We start from the raw sequence: 22,555 nt of genomic DNA, 5'->3' as shown, positions 1-22,555 counted from the left end.
CTCTGAGGGTGTCTCACGGTCATAAATTGGAGTAACATCGGCAGTGGAGAGGATGAAAGTGCCCCACCAGTGCCAACAAAGGTGGTTGGTTCAAGAGTGTAAAGAGGCCAAAAATCAGCTGAAACTGAATGAAGGAGTGGGCTGGGAGCTCCTATAAAGAAATATGCAAAGTCAAGAAAATGGCATTCAAAGAGAACTGTTGGAGACTGTTCATAGAAGCAGCTATGGATCAAACCACAGAGAGTTTTGGTTGATTGTAGTACAGGCTACTGACATTCCAGCATAAAAACACAGAGGTCAATGTAGTTGAGCCCATGTGGATGGAACACTTTGTAAAAATCGCACGATGCTTGATAGTCATATAAACCAGAAGGCTATTAACAACCCAGCTCCCTGAAAGCTCCAGGAACAAATATGATACCATCAGAACGTTTTTATGAAATTGTAAGCTGATAGACTCCAACATTGAATAGAACACTAACTCACCTAACAATGACCCAATCATTCCCAGATCTATAGTGGCACAATAGTGTAAAGATCCCATTATACAACAAAGGAGGGGAGAATAAACTAGAGCCCTATCGGCCAATACATCAGCTAGATATTGATCTAAAGTAAGATTGAATCAATTAATATAGAGATGCTATTGAGGAAGGACCACGACCATGAACCCAAATGTTCATACAAGCATTCATGTCCGAATGGTGAAAACTGGCCAAAGGAACAGAAAGCTGGATACAAATAGTGTGAAGCAGGGGTGCCCATTAGACCCTACACAGTTCAATCTGTACACAAACAAACTGCATTGCTACTGGCAACAACTAATCTCCGACATATTGGGAAGGAGATGCCCCCAATCTGATATATCCATATGAGTCTGTTTTGCTTACAAGGACTCCAACAGCCTAGCGGAATGTATGGAAGAGTCCCATAAGGCAAACAAGCTGAAGATCAACTAACTGCAAGAACGTGAATATAGGGAAAACCACCAAAAAAACGATCAGCGATAAGCTTCAAATCAACAAAAAAGATTTGAAATTGTCCCCCATAATCCATATCGGGGATCCTTGCAGACAATAAATGCTCATTTAGACAGTGCTGAGAGCATGCCATAGAAGTCATGCAGGGCATCAACAAGTTTGCTGGAGCAGTAGACTACAACTCTGCCATCTTTGAAGACAAATCTAAGGATGTAAAGATAGGAGGCATCATAATCTATGAGCCAGAACTGTGGCACTTTGTAAAACCCTCAGATACAATAGGGAAGTTGGGAAGGTGGATGGTGAATGTACCATTGCAGGACCCTTGACGTACTCCTACAGGAACATTGGTGAACAGTCAAAATATCGACTTCAAAATATCGACTGGACATAATATCGAGTTTTAAATATCGAGTGGACAAAATATCGACTGGACAGAATATAGACATCAAAAATATCGATTTTAAGGTAAGTACAGTAATATCGACTGTTAAAAATATAGACAGTTAAAATATCAAAGTGTATAATATAGGTTATTAAAATTATCTAATTTTTAATAATATAGAATTTTTTATAGTGTTTTTTATGTTATTATATGTGTGAAAAGTGTGTATTTATGTTATAAATAATAATAATTAATGACACATTTTTTTTTTATTTTTGCGTAATTTAATTATAATTAATTAAATATGTATATTTATTTATTGGTATTTATTTTTAATTAATTGTTAATTAGTTTATATTTGGTAAATAATTAAATTTTAATTGGCAATTAATTTTAATTAATTGATTAATTGTTAATTATGTTAAATTTACTAATTTGTTATCTGTAGCGGGTTGTGGGTTTATAGGGGAATAGGGTGGGAAGTAATTTAATTATAATTAATTAAATATGTAATTTTTTTATTGGTATATTTTTTTAATTAATTGTTAATTAATGTATATTTGGTAATTAATAAAATTTTAATTGGCAATTAATTTTAATTAATTGATTAATAGCTAATTATGTTAATTTTACTAATTTATTTTCTCTAGCGGGTTGTGGGTTTATAGGGGAATTGGGTGGGAAGTAAATTATTTATAATTAATTAAATAAATCAATTTATTTATTTGTATTTAATTAGAAATAATTGTTAAATATTTTTAAATGTTAAATTATTAATTGTTAATTTGTAATGAATTTGTATTAATAGGTAAATAATTGTAATAATTAATTTAAAATTGTAATTTTAATTGATTAATTAATAAATTATAATAAATTGGTAATTATTTTTAATTAATATTTTATAGATATTAATTTATATTTATTGAATTAATATATGAAGTATTTAATTTCCCTACTATTGCACTCTCTGGAGTGGGAATACTAATTTTTACCACTATGCTATCCAACGCTTTCCCTACTATTGCACTCTCTGGAGTGGGAATAGTAATTTTTACCCCTACGCTATCCAACGCTTTCCCTACTGTTGCACCCACTGGAGTGGGAATAGTAATTTTTTAATTTTGTTTTTGTAAGGCTTTATTGACATCCGTGCAGTTTACACAGCATTTGCCTACAACCCGGAGGCCGGCTGCTATTTTATCCATAGTGTCATTTAACAATTGAGTTCCATTCCTGCGAAGAAGTGCCAGTATTAGTAGCAGTTTAACGACATTTATCAGGAACACGGCAGCCTGTGCTAAAAGCTTTAAGTGACGCCTTATATTTTAGTTTTTATAAACTTAAAGTAACTTGTGACTCGATAGATCAATTGAGCAGTACACAACCTTGCATTCCACTTGTTCGACTCATCTGAGTAAGCCCAGTCCGATACTTCTGTACTTTCCATCGCTCTCAGCCCCTCCTGTTAACTTAATCTCCCGCTATCCTTCCTATTCCCGTCTCCTCCCAACCAGTACTCCAGCACTCCAATCCTAGTCTACAGCGTCCTCTTCCTCTGAATCGTCCGAGTCCTCTTCTGACAGTGGTTCACATATATCCCCCCGATAACTATTCCACGGAAGCCATACCTTGTTCCATTTTCGAGGATTAGCCCTCCGTTAATACACAGCCCTTTCTATTACCATGAGCATATCTATATTCCTACACCATTGTGCTCGGGTCGGGACCTCTATCGCCCCCCATTTCTGCGCTATATCACGCTTGGCCACCATGAAACCTATCACAGCCCATTGTTGTCCCTGGCGTGTCAGATCATTAGGTCCCCAGATATTTAGCAGGCACATGCGTGGATCAGGTATGATTGATACCTCTAGTACTTGTGAAATCGTGCGCAGTACCTGCCTCCAATATTCTACAATTAGTGGACAGTCCCACAGTGTGTGTAATAGTGTCCCTTCCGTACCACATCCTCTGAGGCAATATGGGTGATCTGCCCTATGTATTTTGTGTAATGTGGTCCTTGTATAATACACCCGATGTAATATTTTAAACTGCACAAGTCTAAAGCGCGCTGAGATGCCAGCTTCCTTTGGAGAGGCCAGCGCCTCATTCCATTCTGTCTCATCCATCTCCGCTAACTCACTTTCCCATTTTTCCTTCAGATTTTGCAATGGGTCTGGCAGATTATTTAATAATTTTCGATATGTAAGGGAGGTGGCACTGGTCTGCATGTAGTCTGTCAACAGACGATCTTCTAGCGGGGATGACTCTGGGACATCCGCACCCGCTTCAATCGCTGCCAACAGTGCGTGTCTTATTTGGATGTAACGGTAAGTTTCATTGGTTCCCAGGCCGTACTGCTGCTGCAGCTGGTCAAAGGGAATCACTCCATCTCTAGTCCACAGGTCTCCTACCGTGGAAATGCCTATGTTGTCCCACTGCGTGAAACCTTCACTGTGTCGTAACTGTCCCAAGGCCTTGGAGTCCCAAAGTGGTGTAAGTCTAGTTATAACACCCCCCCATTTCAGTGTCGCCTGCGCTTTGTGCCATACCGCCACCGTGTGCCTAGTAGGTCCCACGAGTTTCGCTAGAAGTCCCTTGTTGTATAACGGGGCCAAGAGAGTGTGCGTACCCAGTTGTGCTCTGTCTGCTAGATAGGCAGGTTCGTCCTGCGGCTCATGGAGCCACTGGTTGACAATCTTAAGGTGAGCCGCCCAATAGTATAGTTGGAGATTTGGCAGGGCTATCCCACCACTGTACCAGTCCCTGACCAATTTCCTGTATGCCACTCGAGCCGGTCGGTCCCCCCACAATAGTCCCGCGACCACCGAGGTCACTTTACGAAAATATGAAGGTGGCACTAACATTGGTGTATTCTCCAATATATATATGAAACGAGGCAGCGCCTTCATCTTAAATAAGGCCGCCCTTCCCAGTAACGTCAGTGGAAGTGACTTCCAGTGTCTTGCGTCCGCCTGAAGCCGCGTGAGCGGAGGCATCAAGTTTAGGTCGTAGAAGGCTTTACTATCCCGAGTGATGACTATCCCCAAGTATTTGAATGTGTCATTTGTCACCATCAACGGGCAACCGGCTGGTAGATTTGGGGCGGGGCCACTAAGCACATACACTACCGATTTAGTCCAGTTGATCTTGTATCCAGAGGTGTGTCCATGTCGATCACACAGCTCCAGCAACATCGGGATCCCCCTGTCTGGATCCGACATGTAGATCAGCATGTCGTCTGCATATAAGGAGACCCTGTCTTCCCAACGGTCCCCCCATGGTATCCCTCTCAGCATCAGGGATGTTCGAAGGACCGCTGCCAATGGTTCCAGGACCAAAGCAAATAATAAGGGCGAGAGCGGGCATCCCTGCCGTGTCCCTCTCGCTAAGGAGATATCCCGAGAGATATGTCCATTCGCCGCCACATGCGCCACCGGGTCAGTGTACAGCAATCTAATCCAGGAAATAAATCTGGGGCCGAAGCCCATATGATCCAATACTGCAAAAAGGTAGCTCCATTCCACCATGTCAAATGCCATCTGGGCATCCAGTGACAGGATAGCTGTCGGTTCCGTCAGCGAATGGGCCCGTGCCAGTACCCCGTGGAGTCTGCGGAGATTAAGCGCTGTGATCCGATGCGGCATGAATCCCGACTGGTCCGGATGGATCAGTTGTGTGAGATGGGGTAGCAATCTACTAGCCAGTAGTTTCGCCAATATTTTGGCTTCCGCGTTGAGGAGGGAGATAGGACGATAGGACGAGCACTCAAGCGGCGGTTTGCCTGGTTTTGGGATTGCCACAGTGGTTGCAACCCGCTGGTCTAGGGGCATAATCCCCCTTTCCAGACTATCGTTATACATGTTTAACAACGGCGCGCATACCTCCTCAGACACGGTCTTAAACCATTCTACTGGGATCCCATTGGGGCCTACGGCTTTACCCGAGTGTAGTGCATTAATCGCCAGGCGAATCTCTTCAGTTGACAGGTCTGCGTCAAGTTCTCCCTTTGCCTCCAGTGACAGGGTCTGCGTCGGCACCCCGTGGAGCGCCATCGCCGCCTCCTCTTGTGTTATGACCACCTCAGGGGTATATACAGTTTGAAAGTGGTCGGCCAGGGTTTCAATTATCACTGATGGGCGTGTATCCACCTCCCCGCTCGATCCTTTCAATTGCTGTATATGTTTGGTACCTCCCTTCTTTGTGTCTAGCCAGGCCAGGAGTCTACTCGCCTTATCCCCTATATCATAGACTCTATGTGCTGTCGCTGCAATGTTCTCGACCGTCTTCCTACGAAGATGGTCGTCGTGAAGTCGCTGACAAAGCTGTAGTGTGTGCAGTGTACTCGTGGTTGGGTCTGACATGTGTGCCAAGTTCGCCTGTTCAAGTTCTAATTCCAGTTTAGCCAGTTCCTCCCTTTGGACGCGTTTGTGTCCTGCGATTGATGCTATTGCCCGCCCTCTTAGGACCGTCTTGTACGCCTCCCACAGGATTGACGGTGAGGTCACCGAGGCCGTGTTCTCCACAAAGTAGTATCGGGTAGCCTTTTTTAAGTCTTTACATATGGTCGGTGTCTTGAGGTAACCAGGGAAGATCGGGTATATTCGATTTCTTGCTATGTCTGGACAGGATAGTTTAAGTGTCAGTGGCGAGTGGTCTGAGATGCCCCTGGGTTTAATTTGCACGTCATTCACGGTGAGGAGCCCATTTCCCAAAGCAAGAAAGTAATCAATACGGGACAGACTGTCATGAACAGCAGAATAATAGGTGTACTGTCTGTCCTCAGGATGCAACTGTCTCCAAAGGTCCACCAGTCCCTGCGCCACTAGAAATTCACTAAAGCGGGAGGGACCCGGGTTGGGCGTGCGAAGTGGAAATCTATCCTGCGCGTTATGCACCACCACATTAAAATCTCCTCCTATTAGAAGATCTCCTTCTGGGAGTTCCAGTAGGAATTTCCCTAAGTCGGGAAGCGCGACTGTGTGAAGTGCTGGTGGTATATACACTGATACTAGTGTCAACGGCTTCCCTTCCCATTGTCCATGTGCCGCCGCGAAACGGCCCTGGTCGTCTGTTTTAGTGGATTGCAAGATGAACCTGGATGACTTTTTTAGTATTATGCCCGTGCCCTGTGACCCTGAAGTGAACTCTGAGTGTGCAATCATTTGGTACCCTCGCCTATCTAATGCCCGGCTAGCCGCACCCTTCAAGTGTGTTTCTTGCAATAGAGCCACTGAGGGACCCAGTCTCCGGATGGCCTGCAGAACCAGCCCACGTTTAATCTTGTCACCCAATCCCCGCACATTCCAGGACAGCAGCTGCAATGGTGGCATGGGCCCCCGTTCAGGTCCCCCGCCCACTAGATCACTCCGTGTATCGTGTGCCATTGTCTGTCTGCAGCGGCAGGCCCCTGTGTACCCTTAGCTTACCCTGTCGTGTCATTCGTGGAACAGTCTGGGAATAGTAATTTTAACCCCTACGCTATCCAATGCTTTCCCTACTGTTGCACCCACTGGAGTGGGAATAGTAATTTTAACCCCTACGCTATCCAACGCTTTCCCTACTGTTGCACTCACTGGAGTGGGAATAGTAATTTTAACCACTATGCTATCCAACGCTTTCCCTACTATTGCACTCTTTGGAGTAGGAATAGTAATTTTTACCCCTACGCTATCCAACGCTTTCCCTACTGTTGCACCCACTGGAGTGGGAATAGTAATTTTAACCCCTACGCTATCCAACGCTTTCCCTACTGTTTCACTCACTGGATTGGGAATAGTAATTTTAACCCCTACGCTATCCAACGCTTTCCCTACTGTTGCACTCTTTGGAGTTGGAATAGTAATTTTTACCCCTACGCTATCCAAAGCTTTCCCTACTGTTGCACTCACTGGAGTGGGAATAGTAATTTTAACCCCTACGCTATCCAACGCTTTACCTACTGTTGCACTCTTTGGAGTGGGAATAGTTATTTTTACCCCTACGCTATCCAATGCTTTCCCTACTGTTGCAACCACTGGAGTGGGAATAGTATTTTTTACCCCTACGCTATCCAACGCTTTCCCTACTGGTGCACTCTTTGGAGTTGGAATAGTTATTTTTACCCCTACGCTATCCAATGCTTTCCCTACTGTTGCAACCACTGGAGTGGGAATAGTATTTTTTACTCCTACGCTATCCAACGCTTTCCCTACTGGTGCACTCACTGGAGTGGGAATAGTAATTTTTACCCCTATGCTATCCATCGCTTTCCCTACTGTTGCACTCTTTGGAGTGGGAATAGTAATTTTAACCCCTACGCTATCCAACGCTTTCCCTACTGTTGCACTCTTTCGAGTTGGAATAGTAATTTTTACCCCTACGCTATCCAACGCTTTCCCTACTGTTGCACCCACTGGAGTGGGAATAGTAATTTTTACCCCTACGCTATCTAACGTTTTCCCTACTGTTGCACCCACTGGAGTGGGAATAGTAATTTTTACCCCTAAGCTATCCACCGCTTTCCCTACTGTTGCACTCTCTGGAGTGAGAATAGTAGTTTTTTACACTTCTGCTATCGTACGGTAATAATATTGGATATTATTTAATTATATTATGTTACTATATATATATATGTTTTAACAAATATGATTGTACAAATTGTTTTTTATAACTTTCATTAAATATTTAATTATTATAAGTTAATTTAAGTATTCTTAAGTATATTTTAGTAAAAAAACGTATTATTAATTTAATTTAACCCTGTTTTTAATAAAGTCGATATTTTTATAAACTATATTTTTGTAAACGATATTTTGTACTCAATATTTTTGTACTTACCTGTTTGTAGATACAAACTAGATATTCTGTCTGTCGATATTTTGTCCTCGATATTTTTGCAAGTCGATATTCTGTCCGTCGATATAATGTCAGTGATCCGAAAAGGCAGGTTTTGCTAAAGAGTAATCTGTTGAAGCAATGCTGGTTAGAATGCATGGGTGCTTCTATATAGTTGCCTTGGAGGCAAAAGCTAGACAATATGGCGAACAATTAGATATGCAGAAAATCGTCTCTCACGTCCATCCTGGGTCACCTTCAAAGGCTGCCTTATACAATGAAGCAAAAAAGGAATTGCCAAGTCCTCAGTACTGAACACGAAAACATGGGTACTGAGAACTTGAAATCAATGACATGGAAACGTGTGTTTCCTTGACAGATATCCGAAACACTTCATTTGCGCAGTACTGGTTTAAAGAAAGGCGGCTCTTCAGGACGGCCAGAGATGATAACTTGCCAGGGAGAACATGACTTGGAAGTTGGTGTGTAGCAGTGACATAGAAATGCAATACCACAATGGAAGCAAAGGAAACGCGTCAGAATGTCATCATGCTCTGGTCACGATATCTCATGATGTATAAGTAATAGTAAAGATTGACATGACGGATAGTAGCATTGGACGAAATGATTGCTTTTTTAAAGAAATCAAAATTCAGATGTAACAGCAAAAGCGACCGATAAACTCCATGAGGCCTGGAAAATGTGAAAAAGGAGTGAGAAAAAAAGTGTTACCTAATAACCTGAACAGTATGTGATACATAACAATATGTGTATCCTTCGTTTTTAATTGCCTCGTGTTCAACATGCGTTTTTCAATATTATGATACCTCGATGACATTTTATTTATTCATGACACGTAAGCCTTTGGCCGAAAGTGTTTTAACGAGGTTTAAAGAAATCATCAAAGACTGACTGATATCTGATTTACCTCTTTGAAGAACTTAAATTGACATACGTTTTTGAAGCTTCTGTTGGTCACTAGTAAAAAAAAACACCCAATGACAAAGCCAATGGTATGCTTTTATATAGTGAATAGGTTATGCTCATGTGTCAGAATTACTAACAGAATACTAATGTGTAAAGCTGCTTAGAAACCTTTTTTCAAAGATAGAATAAGTACATTACAGGGGCAGTAGTTCACATCACAGCACGGCAGCACCAGTCTAGCGCCCACATGCATCAAACAGAATTGAATTCGCAAACGGTGCGAATCGCAAAATTCGGCCGTTTGCGAATGCAATTCTTTGTTTTGGGATGCATTAACCTTTTTTGTTTTTTCGCAATTTAAGAAATCGCAAATTATTTGCGATTTCTTAAATTGCGATTGCATTTAAGAAATCGCAATTTTGCGATTTCTTAAATGCAATGCATCACCTGAAAAAGTTTGCGAATTCGCAAATTAGAAGTGTTAAATTAGCATGAAGTCAACCTTCATGCTAATTTAAGAAAAGTTTCAAAAATGCACAAAGATGCATTTTTGACACTTTCATTTTACACTCACACATGCCCTTGGGCATGTATGTGTGAAAAATGGACTGTAAGTTACATTTCAGGGGTGCAGGGGGGGGTCCTTTGGACCCCCCCTGCAACCTAGAATTTGCATTCTCATTTTGTGATTCCTTAATTGCGAATCGCAAAATGAGAATGCCTTCCCATTGATTCCTATGGGCCTGTGTGTAGGCCCATAGGAATCAATGTAAAGGGATTCCTTATTTGCGATTCGCAAAATTGCGAATCGCAAATAAGGAGAATAAGAAATCGCAAAAATATTTGCGAATTTTTCATGCATAGGTATTTGCGATTTCTAAATTGCGATTCCTTAATTTTCGCAATTTAGGAATCGCAAATACCAACAATGATGCATGTGGGCCTAAGATCCCCTAAAAACACACACCTAATAGGCACAACATGTCTAGCAGATGTAATAGCTTCCCTAATACACTAAAGAAACTTACATCCCTTTTAATGTACAGAGAAATCAACAACAGTGCAAGTTTCCCATACCCTCATATTAAATAAAATGTGGACACCAGTGGTCAAAGCTTCTCTCACACACAAATAACCAGATTGGAATGGTCATCACAGGCAACTACAGGGTAAGTTCACCAAACAGCTGCACAGACAAAAGCGGTTTCAACTATGCAATCCATCCACTCTGGAGCCACATCTGCTCTGCAGTCACCGTGTTCCTCAGCAACATCCTCACTTCTTCCACCTTCCAGGCAACCTGGAAGCATACCACCATTCTTCCCCTCCAGAGAAAACTTCCAAAAATGTCAGAGGATACTGGCTAACTATTGTCCTATCTCCCTGCTTTCCAGCTGATCAAAAATCTCAATAAACCACCTCCTAGACCCCTATCAATGGGCTTAATGTCCACCCACGGCACCAAAATCTCCCTCATAGTGGCCACTGATGATATTCACTTGATCATGGACTAAGGTGGACACAGCGACAGATCCACCATTTTGACACTGTCTCACACCTCATCCTCATCCAGTGCTTCCACGACTCCAATAGATTTCTCCTTCCTCACAGGACACACACAGTCTGTCAGCCTGACAGCTTACACCTCCACAGCCACCAACCTAATTTGCAGAGTACCATTGAGATCATCTCTCAGCCCCACTCTCTTCAAGAAATACACAACTCTGCTCACTGGCATAATCAGATCCCACTGTATGAACATCATCTCCTTTGCAGGTGACACCCAACACATCCTATCCCTCTCCGACAACATGCCCCACACTTGGACCACCTTCACCAACTGCATGTCCGAAGTTGCCAACTAGATGAAGCTCAACTGTCTCAAGCTCAACTCTGGCTAAACATAAGTAGGGCTCTTCCAAGAAGACACAGCTCTCTAGACAGCCTGTTGGCCAACTGAACTTGGTCAAGCACCCAACCCCACTAACCAAAGTAGGCACCTCACTATAGTGAAGGATAAGCAACTCTTGATGAGCAACCAAGCTGGCACCATTGCCTCTTCCTGTTTCCACACCCTCTCCCCCAAACTCCTCAGGGTAATATTCCATAGTCTTCCCCTCAACATCCAGGTGCTGATAACTAGCAAACTTGACTAAGGTAACACTGTCTAAGTGGGTATCTCCACTCACCTCACAAAACTTATCAAGGTTATTCAGAAAGCAGCAGCAAGATTCATACTCCAACTTTTCTCCCCCACCCCCATGACTCACATCACCAGCCACCTCAAAAAGCTTCACTGGGTCCTTATTCACAAACACACACTTTTCGCACTCTTCAAACATCTCCCTCACTCTTACAAGGTATTTCACCTCATTGGCAACCGCTTCTACACACCACAACCAGAACAAACTGTAGGAGAGTAGGGTCTGCTATCCTATGGTCACCCCATTTTTTGCTTATTGCTTCACTGGTTTTTGACTTAAAGTGGCTGTGGGCCTGCTAATCAGACCCACAGCCCTGCTGTTCTCTCTCTAAATTTCACACCATGTACTTTAGGTATATCACCAATTGGGATTTGGGTCACTCTTATGAGTCCCTGTACAGTGTACTATAGGTACCCAGGGCATAGGTGCACCCAAGGCCTACCAGGGGCTGCAGCATATCTTTTGCAACCCCTGGCTGGCCATCCAAACTGACACAAATGGCTGATCACTCAGCTGGGGCAAGGTCGTGTAATCACCCCTTGCTTAGATATAGTATTCCTATGTCTAACCTTATATCTGGACACATATGCACCTATAAGTTACTCCTATGGCAGGCCTTAACAATCCTGAAGGCAGAGTGCTTGGTTTTATGTGAGATGGTACTCTAGCATGAGCTGAACCTGTCTGCAGCTTTCGGAACCATAGCTGTTCTAGGATATTGCCATACCATACACTCTTAAGTGAATTATAATCCTCGCGGTTATTGCTAACTTTGATTTGGCTATATCAAAACATGTCGTGTAAGGTGCCATACGCTTTGGAATACTACCCCCTTGCCAGTTCTGGCGACGGGGGTAGCATTCCACCCTTCTAGAGGGAAAAGACATGTTACTTCCATTAATCCCGGTTAAAGTTAACCAGAGCCTCAGCATCACAAAATGGATGCTGCTGCCACAGACACAAGTCTGACCTCCTGCTGCTGGGAGTCCTTCCAGCGAGGGAGACTCGGACAATAGGTTTCCTGTCACAGGGAGGTGCTAGCACCACCCCAGACAGGAGATAGTGATTGGGGCAGGGAGGGCTGAATGAAACGAGACACTGCCTGGGGCACACAAGGTGTCCCATGCATAGGCCAGGTCAAACCGGTGGTGGGGCACTCCAGACCCAGCTCTGGCATGAAACTGGACAAAGGGAAAGGGGTGTAACCACCCCCTTCCTGGGTCCCACCCATAGGAGGGACCTAGCAGGTAATCCAGCCCCTAGATTTGGTATATAGGTAGGAGCTGTGTCCTTAGACTTTAGATAATCCTGACTGAAACTCTGATATGAAACTCTGGACCCTTCGACATCCTACTCGATGTAGAAGACTGAAGAATCTCCCTTGTGGTCAAGGAGTGACCACCCTGTGCAAGCAGGCACCATCAAGCGCTCAACGGTTTGCTTTGTTGTTGCTCCCGCCAGAGCTTGAACACAGAGCCTGACAAGACCCAGAATTCCAGACATCCAACAGCCCGATCCACAGCCACAGCAAAGCTGAGACCTGTGGAGGTGACGAGAGACGTGGGACCGGCCATCTTGGAAAGCCAGCAAATTGCTTTCCGTGCAACTTCTGAGGCACGCTTGAAGTTGTGCATTGGGGATTGAGAAGCCCCAGCCCCGAGCACCAACTGCACCGAAGATCACTTCTCCACACTCACCGAGTGCTGCGTGGGCCCCTTTTGCATTTTCCTGCTTGACACGTCTGTCCGGTCACTTGCCCGTTGGCTAGTGGCCTCTGTGATGACAAAATCTGAAATCTACACTGCTGGTCTGGTTGCTCCAGACTGGCCCTTGCTTCCCTGCGAAGTAGAAGCCCCTCAGTCCTTGCTGGCCTGAGTAAGAAGCCATCTTTGATTCCTGTGTGGGTTGCATTTGCCAAGGCCTGTTGACTCTGAATCAAGATCTGACACCGCCAACAGCGAGAACCTTTGTGGGACAGCCCGTATCCAGCTCCTGGTTGTCGTCGACACCTCCTGGTCCACGTGGCTGCAGAGACAACCTTCACGACATAACCTGATGGCATCCCGACATCGCCTGGTTCCTTCCTGGTTCCTTCCTGGTCACTGGCTAGTGACCCAGACTCTGTCCCCTCTGCTTTCAGGTACTCTTCATCCTCGATCCACCCTTGGATCCAACCAGATTCTTCTCTCCTGGTCGCCTGCAGCATCTTTTCTCCAAGGCTCCATAGAACTCCACGACGAAACCCGACACACTTTGACACTTATGCACCCACTTCCTGTGGGTGAGTCAACGCGAGTACTGCGGTGCTCCTGTAGAGATTTACACTCTTAGTGTCCTAGTTTCAAGTGGTTAGCTTCTAGTCCAGTCGGAAGACTCCTAAACCTTTAACTTTCTAACTTTTACGCACCCATTGACTTCTATGTGTGCACGCGTGTGCATTTAGACACTGCACCCACATCCTGTGGGCATCCTGCTCCCTAACTATTGTTAGTACAGTGTAGCCCCAGCGATTCCCAAGGCCCTAGGCCTTACCATTGTTCCTGATGTGGTTCTTATACCACTATTTTAGTATATGGTTTAGCGGGCCACCAGGGCCTATCCATATTTGTGCAACTTTTGTATGTTATATTAAGTTACTTGTTATGCGCTTGTGCTCCTGTTCTCATAAAGAGTCCAGTGGGTTGTTTTAGAAATAAAAACATATATATTTTGAATATATAACCTGTGTGGTGTCCTTTCATTTAGTATTAAAAGGATTGCATATGGTAAAACAGCTGGCTTCACATGCCCTCTTGAGTTTAGCCTAAGACTGCTTTTGTCCATACTACTCCTAGGATAGTTGGTCTATAAAGTTGACTTTACAACCATCACCATAAGGGTTGTTTGGACTGGTACAAGGTGCTCACTAGAATAGTGAACATCATATACCAGGCCAACTTCTCACACAAACCACTCAGCCAGCCTCCTATTAGCTCACACCCCAAGTATCCCCAGAGCTAGAGTTGGCAGGAGAGCTTTCCTGGAACTAACTCTCCTTGCACATCACAGCGGCTGGGCATGTCATCAACTAGGCCCCAGTCAGGACCTGGCATGTCTACTGCAAGGGTGGGTGACGAACTCCGCTGCACCAGCGGAGTTTGCAGAGTTGGCCATTCAGCTTTGAGCTGGGAGTGCAGAGTTTGGCAAAAAAACTCTGATTCCACCACGTGCCAGAGGTTCCCCTTGCCGCCCACTTCTACTGCAAGCAAAGAAGATCTTCCCTACCCAGTCCTTACCTAAATCTCGGGTTGATGTTCTCTGTGCCCATGCTTGTTTCCGGTCCAGGGAAGACATGGCTTGGCAGTTCGGGCTGGAATGTTCCCATGAGGCACAGGGTCAGACTGATTTGCATATGGCCATGTCTGAACTGGGGTGGTGGAGTGAGCTAAAGAATGATGGTGGATTAAACCCAGATCAGTTGACTGGGGGTGAGTGTTTGATTTGCTCAAGCTCTCCGTCCATCATCCCCTTTGGTATCGCTAGATTCTTCTTCTCCTGGGCTGTAACTAATGAAAGCACTTCTATGCTGGACTCGCGAGGACTGAGCATGAGCGCGCATGGGGAGTGGAAACCTGGTTAAGGACTCCACTCCCCATGTACGCGCATGCACAGTCCTCGCCAGTCCTGCAGCAAAACGGTTTCATTAGGTGCAGCACAGGGCTAGAGAAGAAACACTACGGATCATCACCAAGGCAGAGCCAAGCCGGTGAAAGCAGGAGGCAGTCTGGGTGTCAGGTGAAGGGGGGAAGAACCCTCCATGACAAATACGCAGTACACTGCCCAGCCAGGTCTGGGACTCTGCTGCTGCATAGGGCGGAGGGGAGCAGAATTCCCGAGTTTTTAGGTGACTCTGTGGAATTTTGCGGAATTCCGTGTAGTGCCACTCCGCTTACAGTTCTTGAGTTACACATATTTCCTTTTTCTTAGCTAAGATACTCTTTGCCTCGAGCCTCTCAAGCTCCTCATCAAGCTCTTCTATTCTCGTCTCATGTGCCAATGTGATCAATTTCTTCTCTTCCAAGACATGAGCCATCTCAATCTCTTTTTCCATTTGGTTTAGCTGGAGCCTCATAACCTTCAATTCATGATCCCTGACCCTCTGTCTTTCCTCCATATCCTCTGGAGGCAACTTAGTAGAAGGCCCACTGTTTCCAGGCCTGGAAGGCACTCTCCCTCCAGGCAGATCCTGAGACCTAAAGCTCCTTTGTGGCACAACCATATCCACATCTGCATCTTCTGTCTCTCCAGCTTCTCTGGCCTCCAACCAGGCACTCAAGGCCTTCTGCAGTTTCTCTTTCTTAGATGCGCTCCTCATTGGGCATCCAAATCTTTTGCTAAATTGTTTGAGTTAATCCACTTTGTATGTATGCAACATTCCAATCTCAAACTCTAATTCTGCAACCTCACTCGCTGGTTTACCACTTAGAGAAATGGTGCGTGGATAAATCAATGGTCAATCAAAAATAGAACCAAAAAACACAGTATGTGGTTGCGTAGTGGTCTGCAAAAACTAGTGATGTACACCAATCACTGTGGGGCATGTACACATACAAGTCCAATCCTAACTGCTGACAACCAATGTTAGAGATTGGGGTTTCTAGATGGCAGAGGTATGTATCTTTGTCCTAGTAGGGACCTATGCTTCTGTTAACCCTCGCTTATCCCCTTGGTAGTTTGCCACAAGCAGACAGGCTTATCCCAAAGACAATCTGTAAAGTATTTGTACTCCAAACACACAGTAACACAGTGAAAACACTACAAATGGACACCACACCAGTTTAGAAAAATTAAGTATTATTATCTAAACCAAACAAGACCAAAATGACAAAAATCCAATATACATATAACAAAACAGCACTTAAAGACATACGGATAAACCAATTGTTATGTTTTATTGTAGTCAAGATTGTAATTATCATTGATTTCTACATCTTTTTACTTATGGATCTCCTTTATGATCCTATATGAGGTTTACCCTATTCAATCGCTGATCCAGTTCTGATCAGATTCACCCTATACGTAAAAAGAGGATCTATTAAGTTTTAGGACCACCCTTCTGTTATCATTACTCTTCCAATGTCCCCCATTCTTTATATTTCAAAGTCTCACCTGGTCTCAATTCACCTGCTCTCAATGGTTTGTTCTGTTACCGGAGCGCTTATTCTTGGCTATGATAAAAGTATAAGCATAGCTTTTAGGTACACGCTACAATTTACATAGTCCTTAAGTGTTTCTCTCACTTATCACACTTCTACGTACAGTACAATACATATTAATGCGATTAATAAAAATGTTTTCTTTATCTGTTGGTCATATGTGCTCTAATAGTCATTTCCACCGCTCCTACACTGATGGTCATATGATTTGAACAAGTGTAGTTATTAAAACGCACGCTACAATTGCCGGCTAGAGTGGTTTTCACAATATCTCTTAATTTCTAACTATTTGTCACCATATTTATCGTGTGATATTTTCATATTCATGCCATATTGTTATAGAATTGTAGCATAAGCATGGGACAATTTATTCCTACCATGCCTGCTAAGGAGGGCTCTTCTCGGAAGAGGCACTATTTATTTATTTGTTTAAAAAAAAAAACATTTCACTATGCTCACCATAAACCTATATGCGACCCCCTTCCCAGCTATTAACATGAGTTATGATTGCCGACTTAAGCAATTTTCACAGCATATCTCAATATCTAACTACTTCTCATGTGGCTTTTTTCATGTTATGTTTACCATAAAGTTATAACGTAAGCCTTGGTCAATATATAACTGACATGCCCCCTCAAGACAGAACCCCTATAAGACTGCACTCTGTAATGGGTTTATTTACAAAACCTTTTTTTATGTACACCATATGTTACTTATACCACCCCCTTCCATGATGATTAGAGCTCTAGCGCACTTCTCGTGCTAAATGTAGCCGCTCACTTATGCCTGTTGCTCATGCCTTACGCTTAACTATTAGGTTCACAAAGTTTGCTTACTCCGGCGTCTTGTCTCCTATGCGGTTCGATCAAACGCGGACTCGCATAGTTGATGAGTTTTTATCATGTAGTGTGCATGGAGCCTCCTCCTCCATGTCACGTGTGGAAATCACGTGACTGACACCCCTTTTGAGGTAGCGCCCTCTTTGAGTTGGCCTCTATAACATCACTATTAAATGAAAAAACTTTAATATTATAGATCGAGTTTGTGATAATAACTCAATTTGTTCTAGTCCTCATAGTTTTTAACAAAATATAAACTTTTTAAGGCAACCGGAGGGATTACGTTAAAATTATTCTAAAAAACAAATTCCTTAAAAAAATGTTTTTCTCTGAAAAATGTATTTCAACTTTTATGGCAACCCAAGAGATTCTTGCAAAAATAACACCTGTAGAAACAAATAGCTCCACCTGGGGCTATTATGATGTCATGACAGGCATAAATCTAAAGTACGGCACCGACTGCAAGGTGCTCAGCATTGGGCTCCCAAACAACAGTACTCTAGAAAAAAAGTCTATGGACATTGCACATCATAGTGGTGGTGAGGTATCAGTGTCAACATCAAGGCCACAGGGTAGGCAAGGCATCCTGTCCATGAGGAGGTGATGTGTCGTGTCCAGGGCAGGCGAAGACTGTGGCATAGGCAATTAGGCATCTGTTCCGGTGAGGCAGTGCGAAGTCGAAGAGTTTGTGAAGTCACCCTCATCGTTTATTGTCTCTGAGATAAGGGGATGCTTGCATTGGCATCAGAAAGGCCGATAACAGGAGGCGTCGGCGTGTGTCAAAAGGCATCAGAACAGTGGTGCGGGGGGGGGTGCGTCATGCACTTCACGAGCGGTGCCCCTGGCCACGGTGCAGGACGTGTTGTCACTGGCGGAGTCGGTGACGGTACGTTCTTTAAGTTTCTTCCAGCTCCCAACAGCAGGAACAACCTCCAGAGGCCCTAAACTAGAATAGGCACCTCCTGGCAGGTCGGACCTCCCAGCAGTGGAGTTCAGGGGAGCTGGTGGTGAGGTCGTTGTGTCCCTGAGACTTCAGAACAGGAGGCCAGCACACACAAGCCCTTGGAGATTCTTCTTCATGCAGGTTAACAGCAAAGTTCCAGTCTTTGTCCTCTTCCTTGGTAGAAGCAGCAACTGCAGGCCAACCCAGAAAAGCACACAGCAAAGGGGCAGTACTCCTCTTTATAGCTCTCCAGCTCTTCTCCTTGGCAAAAGGTTTTCCTTGAGTCCAAAGGTGATCTAATTCTCTGGGGATTAAGGTATACTACTTATACTCCATTTAGGCTTTGTTCCCTTTGTAGCAAGGGTCTCTGAGCCCAGTCCAAACCAGTGTTGTCCTCTCTAGTGCAGCATCACTACAGGAGGTGTAGACAGAATTATGCAGAGGAGACACTGCCTATTCGGGTGTAAGTGAAACTCCTCCCACCACTCTAAATGCGGCCAACGTCTATTCAGCTCAGCTCTGAGTCACCCAGGAAAGCCAGGACACACCTCAACCTCCCATTGGATGTCCACAGTGAATGCCCATCCCAAGCCCCAGCCACTCCAAAACCAGACAGTTAATACACAGACCAGCAGAGGTACACAGAATGGTTGAATAAGAAAATGCCTACATTCTAAAAGTGCAAACACATTCATTAGCTAAAGAATGATGATGGATTCAACCCAAATCTGTGACTGGGGGTGACTGTCTGAACATTTCCAGCGCTCTGTCCTTCATCTCCTTGTGATTGCTTTGTTCGCCCTAAGTTGGCAGGGTATGCCCAGATGTGGGTCCCTTGCTCACTTTGCCACTGGATTCAAACCAGCCTGGCTGATGAAAGGTGTTACCCAGAAACAGGTCGCAGGATGATTGTTTCCAGTTCAGGGAAGACTTGGCTTGGCAGTTCGGATTGAGCCTTTCCCATGAGGCACAGGGTCAAGACTGATTTGCATACAGCTGGGTCTGAACTGAGGTGGCGAAGTGAGCAAAAGAATGATGATAGATTCAACCAAGATCTGTGACTGGGGGTGAGTGTCTGAAAAGTTGCAGCGCTCCATCCATCATCTCCTTGTGTCAGCTACTTCCTAAAAGTGGCATTTTCAAACACACAATTTAAAAATCATCTCCCTAGGAAGATGTGTTAATAAATTCTGAGTTCAGAGAGCCTAAAATCTATTTCTCCATCTTGTCCCAATGAAAAGTTATACTTGCAAGATGTTACAAAGTACCTCCCATGTTAGCCTATGGGACAGATAGCCTTTCAGTAGTGAAAAATCAAAATATACAGTATTTTACTATAAGGACAAGTTACACACCAGTATATGTTTCACCTTTCACATACATGGTACCCTGCTCCTGGGGGTACCTTGGGCCTACCTGAGGGGTGCCTTACATGTAAGAGAAGGGAAGGTTAGGGCTTGGCAGGTGTTTAAAACTGCGCGTGCAGACACTGTATTGGCAGGTCTGAGATACATTTACAGGCTACTTGTGTGGGTGGCCCAATCAGTGCTGCAAACCCACTAGTAAAATTTGACACACAGTGCACCTTACTAGGGACTTACCAGTAAATAAAATAGGCTAATCATGGATAACCAATGATAATGACAATTTACAAAGAGAGCATATGCACGTTAGCACCGATCAACAGTGGTAAAGTGCCCAGAGTCTTAAAGCCAACAAAAACAGGTCGGGAAAAATATGAGGAAGAAGCTAAACAAATTGGAAATAACCCTGCAGTAAGACCATTTGTAAAAGGGTATAATCTCCAGCTATGGACATACTGTCCAAATATCACAATTACACTTGTCTGGTCATTGCAAGCAGCTTAGCAAGCAGTACCCTTCAATCCCTTCTGGATTGCTGGAGCATCATTTATACTGGCCTCCATATAACTTTCAATTACAGGCTTCAGAAACCGCAAAAACAAACATTTATTTAGCCAAGATAGATCATATCAAGCCTGCTTTGAAAGCACTTCACTTGCTAGGTAGATCATGAGCTGTACGCTCTTCCCTTCTGATTGGATGCGTCCTCCCCTACCCACTTCAGAATGTTCAGTCTTCCCATCCCTTCCTGTACTATAATTGAAATGTTAGACATAGAACATTGCAAGGCTCCTAAATAAATAAATAAATTACAAGGAGGTAGACATCATTCTGCATACAAGAGAATTGTAGGGCTATAGCTGTTCTCTTAAAGACTGTTCAAATGAAGTTCATAATCGGATTTCCTTGGATCAAAATGTACAGTTTGATTCACAAGCCATGAAACAGCAAGCACTTGTTTCTACTATTTTAAAATAATCCAAAATATTCTTCCCTACATAAATATGTGTCATCCTGTTGCTGTGCTACATGCTATAAATTAATCTGGCCTAGACTATGGCAATGACATTTTCTAGTCAGCTTCTACCGAAACCTTGAACCAACTGTAGCTGGGCCAAAATGCGGCAGTCCACTTGCCAACTTGAACCTCCAAACAACATCATATCTGCCCCATCCTAATGCAATTACATTGGCTTCCAGTACACCAATGGATTGTAAAGCAATGGTGATCAATCGTTCACCGTGAAAACTATCAACAGTTCCCTGACTTCATAGCTGAAGAAGTGTAGTGGCACAAAGGCTCTAGATATTTAAGACAACTTTTTTGGCTAAATGCACCCAGAACTAGAGCTACTTCTTTTGGTGATCATTCTTTTTTTAAATATACAGAAAACATATAGAAATTGCTACCTCTTTCAATTCAATGCCTGTTAGACAGCAGTTGAACAAACACTTAACATAACATAACATAGCATAACATAACATAACATAACGTAACATAATATGTTATGCCAGTTCTTAGCACACCTTTGATTCAGGATGATGATTAACTCACCAGAATGAAGAGACAATGTGCAGCAAGATCCTGGTGCTCTTTGATTGTAGAAAACACAGACAAAATCAAGCAACTGAAGACAAGGATGAAACTGAAAAAGAATAAAAAATGATCTTAAATTAGTTCACAAAGTTAACATTTTTGTATGTTAAGATGCCAAGTGTAAGCATTGAGTATAACTACTTTACCCTATAGCTGGTCATTTAGAACCAGCGGTCAATGTTATCGCATTTAAATCATGCAAATACTAATGGAATGCTTTATACCCATGTTGTTTTAGACCCATGTCATCAACAAGCAAACATTGATGCTCTCACTGCGAAACATCATATTTATCATCTGTTTCTGTAATGTGGAATGTTGAAATGCGATCCTAGCAGTAATATAAACCTTTTATGACCTAATTCACAAATGTTATTCCGCACTTAAGTTTAACTTAGTTGCGGTAAAAAGCAATTTCACAGAGTTAGAATCAATGGATTTTCCTGGTATCATTCTGGCAATCTGTTGGGATACCCTCCATTACAGGATCAGGGTTATGGGCACAAAATGTGGAACTATGGATGGGCAGTGGAGATGAGAACTGTAGTGAAATCGTGCGTTTGTGGGTGCTCATAAACACTTTAAGGCTAATTTGCCAAGAGTTTGTGTTACCTACTCACGGCTTCTTGAATTCCAGAAGGAAGCCATGACTCCTGGCTTACGTCTGAATTTTAGAAGTAAACCAACATTACTACAAGAGTAAGTCACGCCTACTGTTACACCAGTTTTTGAGAATCTGGTTCATAGCAGTCAAATATTTTGCATGTAAAGTTTCTTCTGCAAAAAGGCAGGAATAAGTACCTTTCTGGGTACAAAAAGGAAGGGAACGCATTCAGAGAGCATGGTGATGTACAGAAAGAAACTGGAAAGGTGCATTTCTGCACCAGTTATTAAGGTTGATTCATGAAATAGTGGAAAAATGCCCATGCACGTTTGGGAAGGAGTAGTCCACTTCTGGAGCTGTAATTGTTGTAGATTTCCAGTGCTCACCCAAACTTTTGCCAATAGGTTTTCGTGGGCCTGTCAGCTTGTGAAGTCGAAAAAGCATAAAATAGTTTTTAAAATCTTTCATTCAATTTTATTCTGGGTCCTATCACCATTCTCTCTGAAGGTGTGAAAAATCAAATTTCGACATGAAAATAGGTTTAGGTCTAATCACTAAATTCTACTCACCGCGAACAGGAAAACTGTTTTTTTCATGAGTGGAAAAATATGCAGGAAATCAAACATCATTGCCTCTACTCATTACTTTGCAACATTTTGAGGTATTTTCTGGGATTGCGATTTGAAGATGCAATCAGTAGG

At 43.4% G+C, this 22,555-nt stretch overlaps 1 protein-coding gene across 1 annotated transcript in view; it reads right to left on the bottom strand.

Annotated features, from left to right (window-relative positions):
• The window catches only part of KCNQ5 (potassium voltage-gated channel subfamily Q member 5), a 1,025,261-nt gene that overhangs the window by 983,950 nt on the left and 18,756 nt on the right, over positions 1-22,555 (bottom strand). Inside the window, exon 2 of the mRNA XM_078647596.1 lies at positions 21,209-21,299. Coding sequence (XP_078503722.1) covers positions 21,209-21,299 — 91 coding nt within the window. The remainder of the gene's footprint in view (positions 1-21,208; positions 21,300-22,555) is intronic.

The sequence above is a fragment of the Lissotriton helveticus genome, chromosome 6 (genome assembly GCF_964261635.1).
Source record: "Lissotriton helveticus chromosome 6, aLisHel1.1, whole genome shotgun sequence".
Classification (NCBI taxonomy): domain Eukaryota; kingdom Metazoa; phylum Chordata; class Amphibia; order Caudata; family Salamandridae; genus Lissotriton; species Lissotriton helveticus.
Note: the sequence above shows the minus strand (reverse complement) of the source record. Positions and strands in the feature narration are given on the sequence as shown.